This window comes from Sciurus vulgaris (assembly GCF_902686455.1).
Source record: "Sciurus vulgaris genome assembly, chromosome: 6".
NCBI lineage: Eukaryota > Metazoa > Chordata > Mammalia > Rodentia > Sciuridae > Sciurus > Sciurus vulgaris.
This window is the reverse complement of record NC_136466.1, coordinates 172,826,609-172,852,193: the sequence shown is the minus strand read 5'-3', so window position 1 is coordinate 172,852,193 and position 25,585 is coordinate 172,826,609. Positions and strand designations below refer to the sequence as shown.

The window sequence follows — 25,585 nt, the reverse complement described above, 5'->3', positions numbered from 1 at the left end:
TGCACCGAGAGCCCAGTCCGACAGATGGAAGGAAGCTCCCAGGGACACGTGCCCAGGGCCTGGAAGCAAAGCCCTTCGGCAGGGCTCCTCAAGCCTGTGGTCAGCACACCGCTCCTGCCTGCCTTGGCCTGGGCTCCTCCACGCCCCGGGCTGCCTGAGCTCTCAGGACACAGCCCACCGCGGAGCCCTCCTGGGACCACGTTTGCCCTGACCTTCCAGACCAGCAAGTCCTGCAGGAGCGCATCCCAGCCCAGCTCCTCCCGTCTCTTGAGAGTAACTGGAGTCTCCATTTGGTTTCTGTGTTTCTGTTTTCCTTTGTTTTGTTTTGTTTTTAAGATGGTCATCTTGGTTTTTTTACATATATATCCCTTTATTTATTTATTTTTATGTGCTGCTAAGGTTGGAACCCCGGGCCTCACCACGTGCTAGGCAAGCGCTCTACCACTAAGCCACAACCCCAGCCCTTGGTTTCCCTTCCAACAAGCCACGTGCAGCTCGGGAAAAGTACTGAGTCACGTCTGAGAGAACTCAGGGGCCAACTGAGTCACTCTCTGCTCCTGTGTCCCTCAGTGGCTGGGTCCTCTGAGGGTCCTATTGACTTGGGGGCCCCTGAGAGACCACCTCCTGCAAAGAAGGAAAAATAATAACAGTGGGGAGTGGACAACTGCACAGCTCCCAGGCCTCACCTGATCTCCCAGTTAGAGCCAGCCCTGGTAGCAAAGCCAGGGCTTCAGCCCGACCCCTGCATGTGCACAAGCCTCTGGAACCACTTTCTGGGGGCCAAACAGGAAGCAATCTTTGTTACCTGCCAGCACCTCAACGTGCCTCTGTCTCAGTGCCCCCTCATAGATAGGAGACTTCAGGAACATGAGCAGGATTCTCAGGTCCTCCAGAGCCTTTTATTTTGACTCTGGAAACAGGAGAAGTGTCTGTTGCCTGTTGTATCATCTGTGTGTCTAACGAGGAAGGGGGCATGGTCCCTTTCGGAACGGCCCCTGCATAGGGCAGCCAGAGCCAAGCAGCTCTGCTTTCACCAGCTGGGTGCCACGAGGTGGACAGCACCTCTGTGGTCACACCAAACAGGTGCCCCAGGATCAAAATAGCAGTCAGATGACTGAGGGCAAGCTTGCCACTTGCCCAAAGCCAAGCACCCCCAGCAGCAGCAGCTAAAAATAGGCGTGAAGGGCACACGCCTGAGTCAGAGCCGGAGGGGAGAGTGCTGTCCTGCCTCGGGTTGAGGGCGCCATGAGGTCGCTCCGCTTCATTTCTGCTGAAGCCCTGGTGTCTCACCCCCTGCTGGCCCGGGAAAGCCTGGACAGCGTGGCCCACAACCTCTACCCACTGGTGTTCAAGGCCAGCTACCTGCTGGAGCAGGCAGAAGTGACCCGTGCTGTGCTGGGAAACTGGCCACTGGAGGAGTTCCGACTGGCTGCATTGTTGGGGCCAAGCACTGACCACCCAGAGGACCTGCGTGACCGAGCCTGCAGGGCCTGCCTGGAGGCCTGCGTACGCGGCCTGGCCGACCGCGTGCTGCAGGGCAGGGGCCGCTGGCTGCGGGTGGCAGACCTCACAGGTATACGAGATGTGCAGGTGCAGCAGTGCCCCTGCGGGAGGGCCCTGGGAAAGTGGGGCCGCACTGAGCTGCTGGCCAGGACCTGCTGTGCGCTTCAGGCAGAGCCCTGCATGGCCGGGCGCCCCACTGAAGTCCTTGTTGACCTCTTTGTCACCGAGGGCAACTTCGAGGTGGTGGTACAGGCCCTGCGGCCACCAGGCCCAGCCCTTCTGCAGATGCGATGCCTGTCCTTCCGGGCAGACAGCCTGAGCCCTGGGCAGCTCCTGCACGTGCTGGGCCTGGCCAGGCCAGACGCACTGCGCAAGCTGGAGGTGGTTCACAATGTGCGGCTGAACGCGGGGCATGTGCAGCAGCTGCTGGCCCAGGTGGGCTTCCCCCAGCTGGTCTCACTCACCCTGCCCACCAGGGCCTTCGACACACCCCCCACCTCCACCCTGGTTCCCGAGGGTGAGGACCCCCTCCTCTCCTCCATCGCCTGGGAGCTCAGCCAGATGACCCGGCTCACAGAGCTGAGTGTGGCCTTCTCCACGCTCACTGGGAAGATCCAGATGTTGCTCAGGTGAGTCAAGAGGTGGAGTGAGCGCTCGGAGTCCGGCAAGGCCCTGGGGAGGAGCCGAGGCACAGGGATGGGACTTGCTAACTTAGAAGGCTATCGGCTCATCTCTTTGGGGTTGCTTTGGCAAGAGTGTAGGAGAGGGACAAGGACAGGGACAGGGACAAGGTAACCATGAGTTAGAGCCCCCAGAAAATAACAGTGCACTGAGGGGGTCTGGGACAGTTTTCAGTTAGCAAGAGGGAACATACTAACTAGCAAGTAAGAAAAGCACACAAACACCGCTCCCCCTCAGCTCACCTGGTGTGGGACAAATGACCCAAACCCACCAACCTCACCCCAGGTCAGGAAAGGGAGCGTGGCTGAGTTGGGCATCAGCCAGTGGGGCTGCCATCTCATGGAAGGTCTGTGGGGGTGATTCACAAGAAGCCTGCAGCACAGGCAGCCCTCGGTAGCAGGGTCAGTGTGCCTACCCCGGGCAGCTCTGCTGTGGACGGGGGTGGAGGAAAGCAGCCAGGGAGGGGCACGGTTCGGGTGGCCTCATGTGCTGTGCCAGGGGCAGGCTCTGGGCAGCAGGTCCAGGTGTGGGTGGGAGCAAAAGGCAGCTGTGGCAAGAGGAGGGAGGGACACAGAGCCGGAACCAGGTATGGACAGGTCCAGGGTCCCCACAGGGTGGGCGGGCCGAGGATGTGCATTTCACAAGTCCTGAGTGTGGACGCTATTCTGGAGACTTCCAGCAGCTGCCCGTTTGCTGCCGCCGATTCCAACTAAATAAGAACTGGTGGTTGAGCAATGCAGAAGCCATCAGGGTCTGGGCTTCCTTTCCCGCCTCCAAAGCCGCGCAGACTCGGGCTGTAAGCGAGAGGGCACTTTCTTGCTTGCTCATTTTGCTCTTTTCCGCCCCTGCTGCCAGCTTTCCGAGTTGCCTTCCTGACAGGACTTCCTCCACTACACAAGGGCTTGTTGCAATGTCTGGGTATTGGTGTGGACTAAGCCCCCTGGGTCACTGTGTGCATGCTGGGATGAGCCCAGGGCCTTGAGCGTGCTGGGCCAGCACTCACCACTGAGCCACACCCCAGCCCTAAAGCTGATTCTCTGCCGATGGGTGGCTGGCAGCCATAGACTAGGTGGGGGAGGGAGCATGGCAGTATTCCAGTAGACCAGACCACTCGGACAGACACTCACACCTCACGTGATTTCCCTTGTCACAAGCCCTCTGAATTTTTTCAAGTACTTAAAACGAGTTATTCTCCACTGACAGATTATGGAGTCAGGCAGCAGCTGGGTTTGTCTGTGGACTGCAGTTTATGACACAAACGAGTGGATTGTCACATCTGCTCAAATCCCAGCTCACCTGAGAACCTGCTCTTACCTGTGCTCTTTCTGCCTGTCCCGCAGCCCCCTTAGGACCCCGCTGCGATCACTGGACCTGGCTAACTGTGCCCTGAACCAGGCAGACATGGCCTTCCTGGCAGACTGCATGCACGCCGCCCACCTGGAGGTGCTGGACCTCAGTGGACACAACGTGCTACACCTGTACCCCTCAGCCTTCTTCAGGCTGCTGCGCCGGGCCTCCCAGACGCTGAGGGCACTGACCCTGGAGGAGTGTGGCCTCACGGACAGCCACGTGGGCATGCTGATCCTGGGACTGAGCCCCTGCCAGCAGCTGCGGGAGTTCCGGTTCCTGGGGAACCCGCTGTCTGCCCGCGCCCTCCAGCGCCTCTTCACTGTGCTCTGTGAGCTGCCTGAGCTGCGGCGCATCGAGTTCCCAGTGCCCAAGGACTGCTACCCCGCAGGCACTGCCTACCCCCAGGACGAGCTGGCCATGTCCAAGTTCGACCAGCAGAAGTACGATGCCATAGCCCAGGAGCTGCGGGCGGTGCTTCTGCGGGCCAACCGCGAGGACATCCAGGCCTCCACGCCCCTCTTCGGAAGTTTTGACCCAGACATTCAGGAAACGAGCAATGAGCTTGGCACCTTCTTGCTGCAAGCTTTCAAAACTGCTTTAGAAAACTTTTCCAGAGCACTGAGACAAATGGAGTAGGCCCTCCACCATGCCAAGGCGGTCTTGTGCTTCAGCCTGCACGGTGCCCGGGGCCAGTCCTGGGCCGCACATTCATCGCTAGTATTACCACCAAAAGCAGTTCTAGTGAAAATGGTAGGCGCGCCTGCCAGGTCCATAGGAGAGGAAGCCCTGCCCTCGAGATGGGTCAGGCAGCAGGACCCTACGGCCTGGTAGAGACCCCAGGCAGGCAGACGTGGTAGTGAGTGGAGGCGCGACAGGCCCCAGGGTGGGCCGCAGTGGGAGCAGGCCTACCGGACTCCGCAGAGCGAGAGGAAGGAAATGAGAACTTGTAACAGAGGATGCTAAAGTGAGAATCAGCCTGTAAACAGAACTGAGGAACAGACAGAAAGGGAAATGTGAGCCAGGGCCTGTGCCCAGCAGGAGGCTCACACAGCCTGCTGGACGTGGCTGCTGGGCACCATGGCTGTGGGGCCAGCATTGACAAGCCAGGTCTGTTTACTCGGACAGGGCCAGGAGCATGCAGTGGCTTCCAGCTGGTGCCAGTGACTGTCCTCGCTTTGCTTTGAGTCTGAGTGAGGGAGCGCTGGCCTTAGCAGCAGGCCAGGGGACAGAGCATGTGGCTGGTTTCTGGGTTCCACCTTCCCCTAAGCAACCAGACCCCACGCCCCTGCCCCAGGCTTCTTCCCCTGAGGTGGTTGAGGCTGGAATCTGATGCTGATTGTCACCGGAGGTGGAGTTGGTTCCCACCAAGCTCTGCTCTGCTCCGAGGGCTGAGAATAGAATAAATGCTAATAAAATAGGCGTGCTTTACCCAGACGGTGCACTTCTTTCACTGCAAATCAGAACTTCTAAAAGGATTTGAGAGCTAGAAACAAGACATTTCCTCAAGGCAGAGGCAAGAGCTTGGACCAGCACCACCAGAGCTCGACTCCACAGGCTGCGCCTCCCACAGGGCGTCTCCATCCCAGGTGCTCTGCAGGGCGGCAGGTTTGTCGCAGGCTGCTCTCTGCTGTGGGACCAGCAGGACAGCTTCACGGGGTTGCCTGCTGAGGGCATCCCTCCCCTGGGCTCAGTGTGGGCCGACACTGAGGGCTTGTCCCACCCCACCTTGATCTGCCTGCTCGGCTGTGCCTTACAGGAACGTTCACACTGGCAGTCTTACTGCAATCACGTGTCAGCTCGTGGACTTCGAATAACAGCAAGTTCTTGGAAATAGTAGGCACCATGCAAAATTTCAAAATTATTTAAAAATTCAGACTCTAAAAGCAGAGTAACTCTCACTGTTTTAAGAGTCTGAATTTGACTCAGCCTCTAGTGTCATTGTAACCAATCATGTGCAATGGCCAGCTGGGCCAGGAGGTCCCTGAACTTGTGTGACTGAGCCATTGCTATGTGGAGAAGGGCCCAGAGTATGACCCATTAGCCAGGCAGGGGTAAGCACACAGAATTTGCTGGTGCCAGGTGAAGTTGCTGGCAGCAAACATTGGAGATAGCACCCCCCCTACACTGGCCTGAATCCATCCTGGGCAGCAGCCCAGGTGCTCTGTACCTTACACACCTGTCCCCAGGTGTGAGACTCACTGGGCAGCAGCCCAGGTGCTCTATACCTTACACACCTGTTCCTAGCGTGAGACTCACTGGGCAGCAGCCCAGGTGCTCTGTACCTTATACACCTGTCCCTAGGAGTGAGACTCACTGGGCAACAGCCCAGGTGCTCTATACCTTACACACCTGTTCCTAGCGGGAGACTCACTGGGCAGCAGCCCAGGTGCTCTGTACCTTACACACCTGTCCCCAGGTGTGAGACTCACTGGGCAGCAGCCCAGGTGCTCTATACCTTACACACCTGTTCCTAGCGTGAGACTCACTGGGCAGCAGCCCAGGTGCTCTGTACCTTATACACCTGTCCCTAGGCGTGAGACTCACTGGGCAGTAGCCCAGGTGCTCTGTACCTTATATACCTGTCCCTAGGTGTGAGAGTCATTCTGCAACAGCCCAGGTGCTCTCTACCTTACGCACCTGTCCCTGGTGTGAGACTCACTTGCTCCTCTAGACCAATCCCACCCAGCCTGGATGTGCTGTTCAGCACCCATGGATGTTGGTCACACCTCCCCACATTGGGACTCTGCCTGTGGCCACCTGGCACCTGCAGTCACACAGCTGGTATCCACCAGGGCCAGCAGCATCTGCTGCTTTTATGGAAAGTCAGGCAAGGCAAGTGTGTACATGAGAGCCAGGACGCTCATAGCAGCTGCAGCTGGTGTGGCTCCTGGTGAAGCCCTGGGGGCCACGATCACCACCAAGATCCTGCTAGCATTTCCAGGACCAGACAGTGAGAACAGGGACACCAATGATCCCAGCACTGGGGACAGTGTGGGGGTTGCCTCCTTGCAGTCCTAGGTCTCTCCCTGTGGGTCCCTGCCTTTCCCCTAAGACAGCAGCAGGGCTTCCTGATGACCATCCTGCAAGATGAGGAGCAGTTTTGGGGCTCCAATTTGGCTCTCACTGCCTTAATGGCTGGTTCCACAGGTTGGGACACCTGTGAGGGTTCTTTCTTGAATATACAGAGACAAAGGTGGTCACCTACAGACCCAGTGGGCCTCTGTCATTTCTGGCTCACTCTTATTAGCAGTGGAGAGGGCTCTACTTGGCTGTCACTCAACCGTGGACTCCTATGATTGCCAGCTTTGGCAGCAGCCCCAAGGTGAAGGCACTGGTTGCCACTTGGACCTGATGCTTATCACAGCCACCCCACCCACCTGCTTCTGCCAGTCTGGAGCCCCATCCTGTGGCACCACCAAGCAGAGCCAGCCCCAGCCCCAGAGAGCAGCCCCCAAGCCAAGCCACAGTGCCAGAGGTCTCACCAGCCGGGCCCAACACCCCATGCTCACCAAGCTTCTGCAAACAGGCCTCCAACGCTCCACTCTGTGGCTGCTACCCACTGACCAGCCTTAAGGGGCCATCCCAGCAGGGCTGGGCTCAGAACCAGGAGTTTGCTGAACACTGATGTGGAGCTGTGCATGAGCACCCCAACACAGTACCACTCTGGGTGACCAACTTTGTTACCCACATGAGCTGGGCAAGCCCAATAAGGCATCCCAGGGGCTCCTCCGCAAGAATCCCAGGTAATGGAGGTGCTTTCCAACTGGCACCAGGCTGTCTGAACTGGCCTGAGGGCTCCTGAGTCTGGGATTCCAATTCTCAGGTTCGCTGAGCCACCACCCAACCCAGGCCTCAGGCTGCCTTGGGGTCTGGGAGCCACCATGATGCCTTCGCTAACTAGGACCCTTTCCTGCCAGAGGTGGCAAGGGAGGGGACAGCTTCCTTCAGTGCTGCAGAGCCTTCTGGCTTCCATAGTGTGCCTTGAGTCATGGCAGCCTACGGAAGCCTTGTTCTCTCTTTTTAAGACTTTGTGTTAACAAAAGCCACACACTCCATAATCCCTGGGCTTCACTGTCCCCATTCCATTGGAGTGCCACGGCATCATATAACCAGGGCTCACAGACGTCTCTGAAGGCGGGAGCGGGACAGGCAGCATGCCAGCCCAGGGCTGTGGGATACAGCCTTAGGAGCCTGTCTGCAGGGAGCACACTGAAGCAGGCAGGTTCTGAGAGTTGATCATGTGCCATTTCTAGCTCCTCCCAGATCTGAACTGCACTCTCCATTCTTGCCTGGGGGGGTCCCTGAGACACCCTTAAAGCAAATCCCCCTTGACATGTCTAAGCCAGCTTGTATTAAGCTGTTGCTTGCAACCAGAGTCCTAACTAACTGAGAAATACAGAACTGTTTCATTGAGCCCAGAATAGAGAGCAGCAGAGGGAGCCAGCCCAGCTCTTCCCACACTCTGTCCTGACTGAAGCACAGCAAGGGGCCACCCAGAGAACAAGGGAGCTGCCTGCCGGAGCACATCAGCTGTGCTCATGGCTCAGGGGCGTTCATCACTGGACGTGTTGGCAGCAGCTACAAAGTCTCCCCTTACTTTAAAAGGATGATTGCAGCAAGCTCTCAGGGACCAGGCTTTTCAACTAAGCTGACACAGGAGTTGTGCTGTTCAACTATACACACAGGTTCTCTGGGGAGGTGTCCCCTGCCAAGTTTCCTGACTGCTGCAATGTCTGCAGAACTGTTTCCTTGTAATCATAAAATTGACACTGTATCTGCGGGTGCATGATACACATATGCACATGTGGAATACACATATGCACATGTGGAATATGTGACCATGGTACATCTTCACCTATGAGCTTTAAAAGTGGAAACACCTCTCCACCAAATGAGTTGGCTTGATGAATGTACAGATGACTGTGCATTTGAGTTTCAGAAGGTTCAGGTCAATCATGATTTTCCAACTTTATTTCAAGGCAAACCAGCCTGCAGTAAGCAAAATAAGAAGAAAAATCGCAATTCCTCCCCCAAAGCCTTTCATTTTAAGCCCTACAAGGTTACATACAATTTGACACCCCAAATCAACAGAAAACACTCTCAAGTGATCCTCCCATCCCCCAGGAGCTGGGGCCAGTCCACCTAGCACCTTCCAGAGTGTGGGCTCCATGGGCCTGCCTTGAACTTTGACAGCCACAGTGGCTTCCAGGAGTGCAACCAGCATCAAAGATGGACTAGAAAGTTACTGCAGGTGCACACACGCAAAGGGTCACTCAGACCACTGGTTGAGTAAGATCCAAGTACAATCTCACTGTATCCAAATATCCTTTGACACCTATAAAGTCATCAAATGACAACACTGCACAGATATTCAAACCTAACGGATTCCATTTAAAAAGAAAGCACGGAATCACAGGAAGCCTTGGGGCGGGAGGTGAATAGGTGATGCACAGTCCTGATGTGGTTTCCTGGGAACACTTGTCTTCAGGCTCTGCAGTACTGGGCCAGAGTCGGAACCGACTCGCCCAATTTGAAGACATCATCTCAATACCGAGGGGGCCAGGACACCTGCATGCTGAATAGCTCTAGTGAACCAGAATGAGGGCTGAAGAATCACCTGAAAGACACTTCCATTTACACTCATCTCCAGAACAGCCGACCACTGTTTCCTCATTTTAAAGGCAAGCACCAGGGGAAGCACAAAGTGCTCTTCCCAGGGTTCTGGCAGACCACTCTCACTAAGGGGCACTGAACCAGGTAAACACGTAAACACGACAGATGTGTGTGAAGTGGGCTGTAATTACCTCCCAGTCTGTGGTCAATACAGAGGCAGCACAGGTAGCCACGTCAACACGACAGCTGTGTGTGAAGTGCGCTGTAACTACCACCCAGGCTGTGGTAAATACTGAGGCAGCACTGGTAGACACGTAAACACGACCAGCTGTGTGTGAAATGGGCTATAACTACCACCCAGGTGTGGTCAATACTGAGGCAGCACTCGTAGAAATGTAAACACGACAGCTGTGTGTGACTTGGGCTGTAACTACCACCCAGGCTGTGGTCAATACTGAGGCAGCACAGGTAGACACGTAAACACGAAACTGTGTGTGACTTGGGCTGTAACTACCACCCAGGCTGTGGTCAACACTGAGGAAGAACAGGTAGACATGTCAACAGGACAGATCTGTGTGAAGTGGGCTGTAACTACCTCAAAGTCTGTGGTCAATACTGAGGAAGCATAGGTAGACACGTCAACATGACCAGGTGTGTGTGAAGTGCGCTGTAACTCCCACCCAGGCCGTGTTCAATATTAAGGCAGCACAGGTAGACATGTCAACACGACAGCTCTGTGTGAAGTGGGCTGTAACTACCACCTATGCTGTGGTCAATACTGAGGCAGCTCAGGTAGACACGTCAACATGACCAGGTGTGTGTGACTTGGGCTGTAACTACCACCCAGGCTGTGGTCAATACTGAGGAAGCACAGGTAGACACGTCAACACGACAGCTGTGTGTGAAGTGGGCTGTAACTACCACCCAGGCTGTGGTCAATACTGAGGCAGCACAGGTAGAAACGTCAACATGACAGCTGTGTGTGACTTGGGCTGTAACTACCACCCAGGCTGTGGTCAATACTGAGGAAGCACAGGTAGACACGTCAACACAACAGCTGTGTGTGAAGTGGGCTCTAACTACCACCCAGGCTGTGGCAAATACTGAGGCAGCACTGGTAGACACATAAACACGACCAGCTGTGTGAAATGGGCTGTTACTACCACCCACGTGTGGTCAATACTGAGGCAGTAATCGTAGACACGTAAACAGGACAGCTGTGTGTGACTTGGGCAGCAACTACCACCCAGGCTGTGGTCAATACTGAGGCAGCACAGGTAGACAAGTGAACACGTCCAGCTATGTGTGAAGTGGGCTGTAACTACCACACAGGCTGTGCTCAATACTGAGGCAGAACAGATAGACACGTAAACAGGAATCTGTGTTTGACTTGGGCTGTAACTACCACCCAGGCTGTGGTCAACACTGAGGCAGCACAGGTAGACATGTCAACAGGACAGATGTGTGTGAAGTGGGCTTTAACTACGTCCCAGTCTGTGGTCAATACTGAGGAAGCACAGGTAGACACGTCAACATGACAGCTGTGTGTGAAGTGGGCTATAACTGTCACCCAGGCTGTGGTCAATACTGAGGTAGCACTGGTAGACACGTCAACACGACTAGCTGTGTGTAAAGTGGGCTGTAACTACCACCCAGGCTGTGGTCAATACTGAGGCAGCACAGGTAGACACGTCAACAGGACAGCTGTGTGTGAAGTGGGCTGTAACTACCACCCAGGCCGTGGTCAATACTGAGGTAGCACAGGTAGACACGTCAACAGGACAGCTGTGTGTGAAGTGGGCTGTAACTACCACCCAGTCTGTGGTCAATACTGAGGCAGCACTGGTAGACACGTAACACGTAAACACGACAGCTGTGTGTGACTTGGGCTGTAACTACCACCCAGACTGTGGTCAATACGGAGGCAGCACAGGTAGACACGTCTGCATGACCAGGTGTGTGTGACTTGGGCTGTAACTACCACCCAGGCTGTGGTAAGTACTGAGGCAGCACAGGTAGACACGTAAACACGACCAGCTGTGTGTGAAATGGGCTATAACTACCACCCAAGTGTGGTCAACACTGAGGCAGCACAGGTAGACGTGTCAACAGGACAGATCTGTGTGAAGTAGGCTTTAACTACGTCCCAGTCTGTGGTCAATACTGAGGAAGCACAGGTAGACACGTCAACATGACAGCTGTGTGTGAAGTGGGCTGTAACTGCCACCCAGGCTGTGGTAAATACTGAGGCAGCACAGGTAGACACGTAAACACGACCAGCTGTGTGAAGTGGGCTGTAACTACCACCCAGGCTGTGGTCAATACTGAGGCATCACAGGTAGACACGTCAACACGACAGCTGTGTGTGAAGTGGGCTGTCACTACCACCCACGCTGTGGTAAATACTGAGTCAGCACAGGTAGACACGTAAACATGACAGCTGTGTGTGACTTCGGCTGTAACTACCACCCACGCTGTGATCAATACTGAGGCAGCACAGGTAGACACGTCAAAACGACAGCTGTGTGTGACTTGGGCTGCAACTACCTCCCAGGCTGTGGTCAATACTGAGGAAGCACAGGTAGACACGTCAACATGACAGCTGTGTGTGAAGTGCGCTCTAAGTACCACCCAGGCTGTGGTAAATACTGAGGCAGCACTGGTAGACACATAAACACGACCAGCTGTGTGTGAAATGGACTGTAACTACCACCCACGTGTGGTCAATACTGAGGCAGCACAGGTAGACACGTAAACATGACAGCTGTGTGAAGTGGGCTGTAACTACCACCCAGGCTGTGGGATATACTGAGGCAGCACAGGTAGACATGTAAAAACGACAGCTGTGTGTGACTTGGGCTGTAACTACCACCCAGGCTGTGGTCAATACTAAGGCAGCACAGGTAGACACGTGAACACGTCCAGCTATGTGTGAAGTGGGCTTAACTACCACCCAGGCTGTGGTCAATACTGAGGCAGCACAGGTAGACACGTAAACAGGAATCTGTGTGTGACTTGGGCTGTAACTACCACCCAGGCTGTGGTCAACACTGAGGCAGCACAGGTAGACATGTCAACAGGACAGATGTGTGTGAAGTGGGCTTTAACTACGTCCCAGTCTGTGGTCAATACTGAGGAAGCACAGGTAGACACATCAACACGACAGCTGTGTGTGAAGTGGGCTGTAACTGTCACCCAGGCTGTGGTAAATACTGAGGTAGCACTGGTAGACACGTCAACACGACCAGCTGTGTTTAAAGTGGGCTGTAACTACCACCCAGGCTGTGGTCAATACTGAGGCAGCACTGGTAGACATGTAAACACGACCACCTGGGTATGAAGTGGGCTGTAACTTCCACCCAGGCTGTGATCAATACTGAGGCAGCACAGGTAGACATGTAAACACGACAGCTGTGTGTGAAGTGGGCTGTAACTACCACCCAGGCTGTGGTCAATAATGAGGCAGCACAGGTAGACACATCAACACGACAGCTGTGTTTGAAGTGGGCTGTAACTACCACCCAGCCTGTGGTAAGTACTGAGGCAGCACAGGTAGACACGTGAACACGACAGCTGTGTGTGAAGTGGGCTGTAACTACCACACAGGCTCTGGTAAATACTGAGGCAGCACAGGTAGACACGTAAACAGGACAGCTGTGTGACTTGGGGTGTAACTACCACCCAGCCTGTGGTCAATACTGAGGCAGCACAGGTAGACACGTCAACATGACAGCTGTGTGTGAAGTGGGCTGTAACTACCACCCAGGCTGTGGTAAATATGAGGCAGCAAAGGTAGACACGTGAACACGTCCAGCTATGTGTGAAGTGGGTTGTAACTACCACCCAGGCTGTGGTCAATACTGAGTCAGCACAGGACGACATGTCAACACGACAGTTCTGTGTGAAGTGGGTTGTAACTACCTCCCAGTCTTTGGTCAATACAGAGGCAGCACAGGTAGACACGTCAACATGACAGCTGTGTGTGAATAGGGCTCTAAATACCACCCAGGCTGTGGGAAATACTGAGGCAGCACTGATAGACAAGTAAACACGAAACTGTGTGTGACTTGGGCTCTAACTACCACCAAGGCTGTGGTCAACACTGAGGAAGAACAGGTAGACATGTCAACAGGACAGATCTGTGTGAAGTGGGCTGTAACTACCTCCCAGTCTGTGGTCAATACTGAGGAAGCACAGGTAGACACGTCAACACGACAGCTCTGTGTGAAGTGGGCTGTAACTACCACCCATGCTGTGGTCAATACTGAGGCAGCTCAGGTAGACATGTCAACATGACCAGGTGTGTGTGACTACGGCTGTAACTACCACCCAGGCTGTGGTAAGTACTGAGGCAGCACAGGTAGACACATCAACACGACAGCTGTGTGTGAAGTGGGCTGTAACTACAACCCAGGCTGTGGTCAATACTGAGGCGGCACAGGTAGACACGTAAACAGGACAGCTGGGTGAAGTGGGCTGTAACTACCACCGAGAATGTGGTCAATACTGTGGCAGCACAGGTAGACACGTCAACACGACAGCTGTGTGTGAAGTGGGCTGTAACTACAACCCAGGCTGTGGTCAATACTGAGGCAGCACAGGTAGACATGTCAACAGGACAGCTGTGTGTGGAATGAGCTGTAACTACCACCCAGCCTGTTGTCAATACGGAGGCAGCATGGGTAGACACGTCAACACGACAGGTGTGTGTGAAGTGGGCTGTAACTCCCACCCAAGCTGTGGTCAATACTGAGGCAGCACAAGTAGACACGTCAACATGAGAGCTGTGTGTGAAGTGGGCTGTAACTACCACGCAGGCTCTGGTAAATATGAGGCAGCACAGGTAGACACGTGAACACGTCCAGCTATGTGTGAAGTGGGCTGTAACTACCACCCAGGCTGTGGTCAATACTGATGCAGCACAGGTAGACACGTAAACACGACAGCTGTGTGTGACTTGGGCTGTAACTACCACGCAGGCTGTGGTCAATACTTAGGCAGCACAGGTAAACATGTAAACACGACAGCTGTGTGTGAAGTGGGCTCTAATTACCACCCACGCTGTGGGAAATACTGAGGCAGCACCGGTAGACACATAAACACGAAACTGTGTGTGACTTGGGCTGTAACGACCACCCAGGCTGTAGTCAACACTGAGGAAGAACAGGTAGACATGTCAACAGGACAAATCTGTGTGAAGTGGGCTGTAACTACCTCCCAGTTTGTGGTCAATACTGAGGAAGCACAGGTAGACACGTCAACACGACCAGGTGTGTGTGAACTGCGCTGTATCTCCCACCCATGCCGTGGTCAATACTAAGGCAGCACAGGTAGACACGTCAACACGACAGCTCTGTGTGACGTGGGCTGTAACTACCACCCATGCTGTGGTCAATACTGAGGCAGCTCAGGTAGACACGTCAACATGACCAGGTGTGTGTGACTTGGACTGTAACTACCACCCAGGCTGTGGTAAGTACTGAGGCACCACAGGTAGACACGTCAACACGACAGCTGTGTGTGAAGTGGGGTGTAACTACAACCCAGGCTCTATTAAATACTGAGGCAGCACAGGTAGACACGTAAACATGACAGCTGTGTAACGAGGGCTGTAACCACCACCCAGGCTGTGGTCAATACTGAGGCAGCACAGGTAGACACCTAAACACGACAGCTGTGTGAAGTGGGCTGTAACTACCACCGAGACTATGGTCAATACTGAGGCAGCACAGGTAGACACGTCAACACGACATCTGTGTGTGAAGAGGGCTCTAACTACCACCCAGGCTGTGGGATATACTGAGGCAGCACAGGTAGACATGTCAACACGACATCTGTGTGTGAAGAGGGCTCTAACTACCTCCCAGTTTGTGGTCAATACTGAGGAAGCACAGGTAGACACGTCAACACGACAGCTCTGTGTGAAGTGGGCTGTAACTACCACCCAGGCTGTGGTCAACACTGAGGCAGCACAGGTAGACATGTCAACAGGACAGATCTGTGTGAAGTGGTCTGTAACTACCTCCCAGTCTGTGGTCAATACTGAGGCAGCACAGGTAGACACGTCAACACGACAGGTGTGTGTGAAGTGGGCTGTAACTCCCACCCAGGCCGTGGTCAAAACTGAGGCAGCACAGGTAGACACGTCAACATGACAGCTGTGCGAGCAGTGGGCTGTAACTACCACCCATGCTGTGGTCAATACTGAGGCAGCTCAGGTAGACACGTCAACATGACCAGGTGTGTGTGAAGTGGGCTGTAACTACCACCCAGCCTGTGGTAAGTACTGAGGCAGCACAGGTAGACACATCAACATGACAGCTGTGTGTGAAGTGGGCTGTAACTACCACCCAGGCTGTGGTCAATACTGAGGCAGCACAGGTAGACACGTAAACACGACAGCTGTGTGTGACTTGGGCTGTAACTACCACCAAGTCTGTGTTCAATATAGAGGCAGCACAGGTAGACACGTAAACACGACCAGCTGTGTGTGAAGTGGGCTGTAACTACCACACAGGCTGTGGTCAATACTGAGTCAGCACAGGTAGACTGGTCAACATGACAGTTCTGTTTGAAGTGGGCTGTAACTACCTCCCAGTCTGTGGTCAATACTGAGGAAGCACAGGTAGACTGGTCAACATGACAGCTGTGTGTGAAGTGGGCTCTAACTACCACCCAGGCGGTGGTAAATACTGAGGCAGCACTGGTAGACACGTAAAGACGACCAGCTGTGTATGAAATGGGCTATAACTACCACCCAGGTGTGGTCAATACTGAGGCAGCACTCGTAGACATGTAAACATGACAGCTGTGTGTGAATTGGGCTATAACTACCACCCAGGTTGTGGTCAATACTGAGGCAGCAAGGTAGACACGTGGACACGTCCAGCTATGTGTGAAGTGTGCTGTAACTACCACCCAGGCTGTGGTCAATACTGAGGCAGCACAGGTAGACACGTAAACACGGACCTGTGTGTGACTTGGGCTGTAACTACCACCCAGGCTGTGGTTAACACTGAGGAAGAACAGGTAGACATGTCAACAGGACAGATCTGTGTGAAGTGGGCTGTAACTACCTCCCAGTCTGTGGTCAATACTGAGGAAGCACAGATAGACATGTCAACACGACCAGGTGTGTGTGAAGTGCGCTGTAACTCCCACCCAGGCCATGGTCAATACTAAGGCAGCACAGGTAGACACGTCAACACGACAGCTCTGTGTGAAGTGTGCTGTAACTACCACCCATGCTGTGGTCAATACTGAGGCAGGTCAGGTAGACACGTCAACATGACCAGGTGTGTGTGAAGTGGGCTGTAACTACCACCCAGGCTGTGGTAAGTACTGAGGCAGCACAGGTAGACACGTCAACACGACAGCTGTGTGTGAAGTGGGCTGTAACTACAACCCAGGCTGTGCTCAATACTGAGGCAGCACAAGTAGACACGTCAACATGACAGCTGTGTGTGAAGTGGGCTGTAACTACCACCCAGGATGTGGTCAATATGAGGCAGCAGAGGTAGACACGTGAACACGTCCAGCTATGTGTGAAGTGGGCTGTAACTACCACCCAGGCTGTGGTAAATACTGAGGCAGCACAGGTAGGCACGTAAACACGACAGCTGTGTGTGACTTGGGCTGTAACTACCACCAAGTCTGTGGTCAATATAGAGGCAGCACAGGTAGACACGTCAACACGACAGCTCTGTGTGAAGTGGGCTGTAACTACCACACAGGCTGTGGTCAATACTGAGTCAGCACAGGAAGACATGTCAACACAACAGTTCTGTGTGAAGTGGGCTGTAACTACCTCCCAGTCTGTGTTCAATACTGAGGAAGCACAGGTAGACACGTCAACACCACAGCTGTGTGTGAAGTGGGCTGTAACTACCACCCATGCTGTGGTCAATACTGAGGCAGCTCAGGTAGACATGTCAACACGACCAGGTGTGCGTGACTTGGGCTGTAACTACCACCCAGGCTGTGGTCAATACAGAGGCAGCACAGGTAGACACGTCAACATGACAGCTGTGTGTGGAGTGAGCTGTAACTACCACCCAGCCTGTGGTCAATACTGAGGCAGCACAGGTAGACACGTCAACATGACAGCTGCGTGTGAAGTGGGCTGTAACTACCACCCATGCTGTGGTCAATACTGAGGCAGCTCAGGTAGACACGTCAACATGACAGCTGCGTGTGAAGTGGGCTGTAACTACCATCCAGGCTGTGCTCAATACTGAGGCAGCACAGGTAGACACATCAACACGACCAGGTGTGTGTGAAGTGGGTTGTAACTACCACCCAGGGTGTGGTCAATACTGAGGCAGCACTGGTAGACACGTCAACACGACAGCTGTGTGTGAAGTGGGCTGTAACTACCACCCAGGCTGTGGTCAATACTGAGGCAGCACAGGTAGACACGTCAACACGACAGCTGTGTGTGAATTGGGCTGCAACTACCTCCCAGGCTGTGGTCAATACTGAGGCAGCACAGGTAAACACGTCAACAGGGCAGCTGTGTGTGAATTGGGCTGTAACTACCTCGCAGGCTATAGGAAATACTGAGGCAGCACAGGTAAACATGTAAACAGTGGCATTGCTGCTGACAGTGTCTGTTACTGAATACGGACAGAAGCTAAATTCCAGCACATACTATTGCACTTGCTGGCTAGGGAACCAGTGGGTGCTTTTCCCTTCGGGAGTGGGCGAGTCCCCAAGGCCACACAGCCTTTCTGGCATCACCACACCCATCACAATCACTGCCTGACGACCACTGAATGGAATCTGGTGAGGGAAAAATAACCCAAGAAGACAGAATTTATTTAGGAAGAAAGGAAAAGTCACAGCAGATCACTTACGGTGAGGATCAATATTATATTTGACCTTTTATAAACAATTTCTACCCTTGAGCTAAAAAATGACATCATGCTGTTCTGCTAAATATTAGCAGCTCACAAAATGCTTCAGAGAAGGGCAGCCCTTCACAGCCGGCAGAGCATCACAGGGAAAGCCTTCACGTGCCGTACCCTCGCTGCTGCTGAGGGTGGCAGGGCTGAATGCCGTCCAGGGCGGTGCACGTGACCGGGACACGGGTGGCAGGCAGAGGCAGAGGGAGCCCAGGAGGCAGCAGCCGCTCTCAGGCCTCCGCCCTCACTTCTCTAGCAGGGCCTTCTCCACCCTCTTGAACTTCTTCAGCTCCACGACCAGCTCCCAGTACTTGAGATACAGCCACAGGAGCCTCCCATTCTGGCGTTTGTCGCTGTTCCAGAAGCCACCGCAGTGGGTGTCATGCTTGAATATGTCGGTCAAGCCAGTGGCCATCTCCAGGTCAGCAGCCACTGGGTCGATGGCTGCGCGCACCAGCAAGTTCTTCTCCAGCTCCAGCCGCGCGCCACGGGGGGCGACCAGGCTGCAGTAGATGTTCTGCCTTTCTGCAAGAGCCTCTCCCACCTCCTGCAGCACGCGCCGGGCTTTCCTCTGCCAGTCCTCCTCCTCCTCCAGGCGGCTCAGGTACGCGCTTCTCAGAGGCTGCACTTGGCTTCTTTCTTGCATGACCTGAGCCCGTTCCCGCTCCAGAACCTTCCTTTCTTCCACCAGCTTCCGCCCCTGAGAGATAAGGGCTTCTCGGTAACTAGTTGTCCTGTTTTGCTCCTTTTCAAGCTCCAGAGTCAGCTGAGCGAGAGCTCGCCGATTTTCTGAGATCACAGCGTGGTACTTGGCTTCGAGATCCCGCTGGAAGGCAACTGTTCTCTGACGATACGCTTCTCTCTCTTTTTCTATTTCTTTTTGGGACTCTCTGGACCAAATCCAACCTGACATGAACAAAGTGAAGGAAAAAAAGATACATGGTTGAGAGTCACAGTTGAGGTTTGATAAGGTCGATGAACGTTTACTCAAAGCAAACATAAGACATAAAGAGCACTTGACTAGAAGCCTCAGATCTACGACTACATAATAGGTAAAGCTCTCACCCCAAAATCAGACCAGAAGGCTGCACATGCACAATCCCTGCACCTAACTCCCATAACCAAGAAAATCTACCACTGCTTGTGTTGCCACTAACCCTACTCAGCGCCCCACAGACTGTCAGTAAGACTTAAATAGTTAACATGGGTAGACTTCAAGAATGACTGGAAGTGTGCTGGGTTCTGCCCAGGCATCACTGGCAAACAGTTTAAGGCCGAGGTGTTTGCTTATGTTCTATTAAACAGGGGGAGGAAGTCAACCTCGAGACACAGTCTGGTCTCTCTCCACACTGGAGTCACTGGATTCACAAACAGGGGCCTAAGAGAGTGGGGCAGCCAGGCTGCCCATGCTGCCTCAGATGGTGGAACAGCTGGCTTCCATCCTCTGCTGCAGGGAGAGGGCGGGCCCAGGGACTGGCGGCCACATCACCTGCTAGCGGGCAGGGGCCCCAGGTCTGGTGGAGTCCCCAGCTTGTTCCCCATCCCACTCACAGGAGGAGTTTGCCAGGTGGACAGTGAGGTGAGGCAGGGTGGTGGCACAGGATGCCCACCACCTCCCAAGCAAACACTGATGCTGACAGTTTCACAAATGCTGGGCAATGGGATGCCAATTCCCAGCTTTTCAAAACAATGTGTTCAGCCTGTACCTTCAGCATGGAGAAGTAGGACATGGTGGTCACACCTGTGATCCCAGCCACTGGGAGGCTGAGGCAGGATGATTCCAAGTTCAAGGCCATCCTCAGCAACATAGTAAGACCCTAAGCAATTTTGCAAGATCCTGCCTCAAGTGAAAAATAAAAAGGACCGGGATGTAGTTTGGTGGTAAGCACCCTTGGGTTCAATCCCCAGTACCAAAAAGAAAAATGTTTTAAAGAAAGAAAGAAAAGCTGGCATGGATCTGAGACTCTGGAAAACACAAGGAATGTCCCCAGTTGTCTGATCCCAGGATCCGAAGTCACCCAAAGCAGCAGTCTGGGCTCCCACCAGTTCTGCTCTCCCTCCAACACTGGGGTCTGACCAACTCTCCTGGTCTTTCCACTTTGGCAGCTACTCCCTCCAGCTGATATCCTTGCCACTCAGTTTTCGCTTCTTTTTTGGTACTGAAGGTTGAACCCAGGGATGCACTAGGTCTGATCCTCTGCACCACATAAAAATAAATAAAATAGAGGTATTATGTCCACCTACGACTAAAAAAATATTTTTTTTTAAAAAAAGCATTCTCCTCTGTTCCTGTTTTTCACAAATGGGTATTGGATTTTGTGACTTCCTTTATCAGTTGGTAGGGTTGGATCTCCCCGCTCTAGCCTGCTGATGTGTTGGATCACTGCTAGGACTTCTTCCTGTCGAACCAGACTTTCGTCTCTGGAGCAGAATGTTGGTGGCAGCTTTATTCATCATTGACCCAACCTAGAAACAATGCAGATGTCCTGTGGGTGGATGGCCAACTGAACTGCAGAGTACCCACACCAGGGACATTGCTCAGAAGTGAGAATGCTCCACTGGTTACATGTGGCCACAGCCTGCATGGTCTGAGGGACCACACTGGGAGAAAACACCAGTCAGAAAGGTTGCACACTGCATGGTGCCATCTGGACCAAGTGGTTACAGGGTTACAGGTGGTGTGGCTACCAAGGCTGACAAGAGGCTCTGTCTGCCTGTGAAATGCTGGACACTATCCCAGGGCAGCTACCCAGAGAAGACTGGACCAGGGACTGCTCTTCCAGGTGGACATAATTATATTAGTCTCTGTGCTGTGTTGAAAGTCACAACGGTGTAACCAGGCATGGTGGTGCACACCTATAATCCCAGCAACTCAGGAGGCTGAGGCAAGAGGACCCTAAGTTCAACACCAGCCTGGGCAACTTAGTGAGACTGTTTCAAAATAAAATAAAAAAGACTGGAGATGCAGCTCCGTGGTAAAGTGCCTCAGGGTTCAATTCCCAGCAATGCGCGTGCACGTACATGTGCGCGCGCGCGCGCACACACACACACACACACACACACACACAGTGGTAAAGCACCTGGGTTCTTTTGTTTTTCCTTTCTTTTTTTTCCCCCTTTTTTTTTTTTTTTTTTTTTTGTGGGGCTGGGGATTAGAACCCAGGGCCTTGTGGTTGCAAGGCAAACACTCTACCAACTGAGCTGTGTCCCCAGCCCAACACCCAGGTTCAATTCTCATTTTCAGCAGCGTGTGTACACACAGGTAATGAGGTTTAGACGATCAGGATAAAACGAGAATCCCATCAGTACATCAACAGTGTTGACCACATAACAGCATTCATCCATCTGCTTTTACTTTGAAACCACGCCAAGGGCCAGTTGACACTTGCAAGTTGCAACACAACTAGAATGCAAAGTTAAATATTACTCCTGAATACATTATCTAAACAAGGCAACCATGAGGAAAAAATAAAACATTCCTCAGTACAGAAAGCATCATTTCAAAGGTCCGAGAAGAGAAGGTAAGAATCTGAAAGTTAGTATGAGTGGCTATAAAAGTTACAGAGGAGTACAGAAAATGAAAGGCCCTCTCCCAGCCTCAAAGCCAAATGAAGATGACATCAGTAAGCAGCATCTGAAGACTCCCAGGCTACTCCGAGTGGAAGTCACCACCCAGCCACAGCAAGAGTAGCCTTTAGTGGTGTTGGCACTGCTCTGCAAGACCAAGGCAACATCCTTTAGACAGCATCCTCAGGGCTGGACATGGAGCAGCAGCATGTACCTCTCATATCCCCGAGTTGTGAATTCCACCTACACCTACCAGCCTTACCTCCTGCACCACACACCTATTGACCTGGGAAATTCAGGCACGAGAAAAGTCACTGTGTACAAAGGACTATACACACAGAGGGCGGCTTTTGTTTTTCTTCCATTCTTTTTAAAAAATTAATTAATTAATTTGGTACCCGGGATTTATCCCAGGTGCACTTAACCACTGAGCCACAACCCCAGTCCTTTTTTATACTTTTATGTAGAGACGGGGTCTTGCTAAGTTGCTGAAGCTGGCTTTGATCTCACGATCCCCCTGCCTCTGCCTCCCACGCTGCTGAGATCACAGGCATGCGCCACCACACCGCCTTTCTTCTTCCGTTCTTCATGAGTTTCTCACAGCTGAGGGTGAGTGTCCAATGGTGCCCAGGCAACTCAAACTATAGGACTTGGCCAGGCCGAGCAGAGCTTTCACAAGGCCATGTCTCCGGACATTCAGCTTGCTTTCTCCAGGCCTGTTTTTCCCTATCGGTCTTGCCTATGATACAAAAGCAAGGAAGTCGCTGCATGAAACCACAAACAGGAGCCCAGTCACTAAACCAGCCCTCAGGAAAAGCTTCTAAACACTCATCTTACTCACATCTCACATGTGAGCTGAATATGACTGCCACCTCCCAGGGACAGGTAAATTGAGGTTCAGAAAGTTAAATGATTTGCCCAGGAGTCACAGAATGGGAAGAAGCTGGGCTGCACCTATCAGGTCCCAAACAAGGCCTTAAGGCACCACTGCACACTTTCAGCCCAGAGAACACTAAAGTCAGGAAAACCACGACTTACGGAAAGCTGCTAATCCCAGCATTGGCACCAACAGGGCATAATTCCACCTGCTTCCACCACCCCCGTCAGCCCTGGAATCAGGCCGGATATTCCAATTTGGAGGATCATTTAAGTTATTCATGGAGATATACCTTGAAAGAAAAGGACAATCATTGTATGAAAGGAATAAAAATAAAGCACAAGTCATGATTATGTCATCTATGCAGACCACAGGAATCATGATTTTATTCGACAACCTTTTTTTCAGGTTGGGGTTGTGGCTCAGTTGTAGGGCGCTTGCCTGGCATGTGAGGCACTGGGTTTGGTTCTCAGCATAAATAAAATATATTGTGTCTATAACTAAAACAATATTTTAAAAAACACCTTTTTTCAGTGTACTGCACATTGAGCCCTATGGGATTTCAAGAAGGAAAAGGTGACTCCTAGTGGGGAAAGAGACATGTCTCGAATCAGTGAGGCACAGGCAGAATGTGCCGTTTTCTAAGGTATTTAAAGTGTGGCTGTCATGATGGTTAATGGCCCGTGTCACCTTGACTGAGCCATGGCACGCCCAGGTGCTTGGCTGTGTACCACTCTGGTGTCTCAGGGTGGTTTCTGGATGGATTAGCGGTGTCTTTACATCAAGTCCATATAATAAATTGAATGCATTTGTTGGTTCTCCATATATATACAGATACACACACACATACATATACACACAGTCATAAACCCCATAGCATTCTGTTCAATGATGAATGGCTTCATAAAATTCTATCGCATAGTAACATCATGGGCGGCTCAGCCTGTGTAAGGGCACTCCAGGTGTTACAGATTAAAATCCCCTATCAACACACTTCTCAGGACATTATCTCTATTATTATTCAATGCCTGGCTGCGTGTGTGTCTGTGTCTCTTATTGATTCTGTCTCTGCAGGACCTTAATATAGCTGTAAATTAAAGACATACGATCAACTCAATAAATGTGGGCTCACACTGGACATACTGCTCTGTGTGAGCCTGGTTTTGAAGAATGAGCAGTAGTCTAACAGAGATCAAACGAAAAAGGTCTCCCAGCAGCAAGAGTAACAAAGGCAGGAGACCTTGGCCAAGTGCTGGGCCTCGCGTGAGAGGAAGGTGGGGACAGGGGGGGCTTTCCATGTCTTCTCACATGGTGGTCACCAACATGACTACAGAGGTGCCTGCTTCAGGCGCAGGGTGTGCTCTCCCAACTAGGTTGAGGGCTCACACTAGTTGACTAGTTTCCTAAGTACATGCTAGATGGGCATTTTCACAAAGTAGAGTCATGGAGGCTTTCACCTGGTTTATATGTGCCCAACACAAACACCCTGATCACAGGACATTTCATCACACTGCATAAAAGAAACAAGGAATTCAACCCGATTTTCGAGAAATTTTAATAGGGTTTTAAATAAATACTTAACACCTAAAGATATAATTATCTTTAGGTGAAAAAGACATGCCCCAGGGGGCTGGGGCGATAGCTCAGTTGGTAGAATGCTTGCCTCCTAAGCACAAAGCCCTGGGTTCAATCCCCAGCACCGCAAAAAAAAAAAAAAAAAAAAAAAGATATGCCCCAAACACATGGCTCAGAACTTAATATTTGGGGGTTCATGGTAACAATAAAGTTTTCTAAAAAATTAGGTAGATATCTAATTTAGAAAATACTACAATGGCTTAACTTTCAAAAAGACATTTAGTAAGTATAATCATCCCTGGCAACCATGGGAGAGTAGTTCCAGGGCCCCCAGAGGACATCAAGTCACAGACGCTCAAGTCCCTTATATAAAACGGTGAAATACTTGCTTATAACGTGGGCTCATCCTCCTTTAAATCATTTCTAGATCACTAACGCGATGCAAATGCTACGTATTTGTTATGCTGTACTGCTAAGGCCATAATGTCAAGGAAAAGAGTCTGTACGTGCACACTGCAACACAATCTTTTCCCAAATATTTCTGATCTGCAGTTGACTGAATCCACTGATACAGGATCCACCCTTAAAGAGGGAACAATATATGATGTTTGGTCCCTGCACACCAATAAAGCATAATTCTGGGGCATATGTCCTGAGGAAGTAATCCTAAAGACAAAACTTTGAGTGCAAATATATTCTTTATGCCCTTATTATCAAAACTTGAAAACCTCAACATCAATAAAATGATTCCTTCTAAGTTTAATAATTCGAAATTATATTCATAAAGATTGTGTGCAAAAGGAAGATTTTAATACAACACAAACCGAAGAAACAGGAAACAAAATTACTTAGGATTACTGACTTGTCCAAGCAGAACCCGGCTCTTAGCAAATAAACTGGCTAGAGAACTACACACACCACGGGGACCAGAGGTAAACCAGAGCAAGCTCGCAACAGGCTCACGCGCCAGGATCCAGGCAGCTTTCAGGCGGAGGCTCGCCTCCCAGCAGCTGCAGCACAGGAAAGCCTCCCATCCCGTCTCCTGTCTCGGGTGCTCCGCTGCCCAGGCCCGGCGCTGGGGGCAGCCCCTCCCGGCCCGCAGGCGGAGATGTGGACGCCCCGGAGGCTGCCCCGGACTCCGGAGGCCCCGGCCGGCCGGGTCCCTAGACACCGGCTGTCAGGAGGCCGCGTCGCCGCCCCTCGGACCCCAGTCCCCAGAGTCGAGATCCTCAGACCCTCTCAGTCCTGGCATGCTCGGGAACCACACAGCGTACTTTTAAAAATATCGGTGTTCGACCCTCCTGAACAGGGCCCAGCCCGCGCGGCCACCGAGTGCCGTGGAGACCCACCGGAGCCGGACAGGCCGGGCCGCCGAGCACCCAGTGCCTGCGTCCGCGGGTCTGCTCTGCGCAGGCGCGGGACGCACCCCGGCCGCGCCTCTGGGCGCGGCGAAGTGCGCAGGCGCGAGATGTCCTACGCCGTTCTCCGGCACGGCGAGGTGCGCAGGCGCGGGATG

At 52.6% G+C, this 25,585-nt stretch overlaps 2 protein-coding genes across 6 annotated transcripts; one reads left to right on the top strand and one right to left on the bottom strand.

The window, feature by feature from the left end:
* Positions 1-1,140: 1,140 nt before the first annotated feature.
* On the top strand, positions 1,141-4,962 carry LRRC14B (leucine rich repeat containing 14B). Its single transcript, XM_079145939.1, has 2 exons — positions 1,141-2,132; positions 3,525-4,962. Exons 1-2 carry the CDS (start codon positions 1,246-1,248, stop codon positions 4,168-4,170), a joined length of 1,533 nt encoding a protein of 510 aa, XP_079002065.1. The 5' UTR covers positions 1,141-1,245; the 3' UTR covers positions 4,171-4,962.
* Positions 4,963-18,294: 13,332 nt separating this feature from the next.
* On the bottom strand, positions 18,295-25,532 carry CCDC127 (coiled-coil domain containing 127; the record flags this gene model as incomplete). Of its 5 annotated transcripts, none has more annotated exons than XM_079144928.1 (3): positions 25,419-25,532; positions 22,656-22,786; positions 18,295-18,956 (listed from the first exon to the last, which is right to left on the bottom strand). In XM_079144928.1, exons 2-3 carry the CDS (start codon positions 22,774-22,776, stop codon positions 18,295-18,297), a joined length of 783 nt encoding a protein of 260 aa, XP_079001054.1. In that variant the 5' UTR covers positions 22,777-22,786; positions 25,419-25,532. The 5 variants fall into 5 exon arrangements, with proteins under 5 accessions (XP_079001054.1, XP_079001053.1, XP_079001055.1 ...); XM_079144927.1 differs by having other exon boundaries at positions 25,344-25,481; XM_079144929.1 differs by lacking the exon at positions 25,419-25,532 and adding an exon at positions 24,918-25,337.
* Positions 25,533-25,585: the final 53 nt, after the last annotated feature.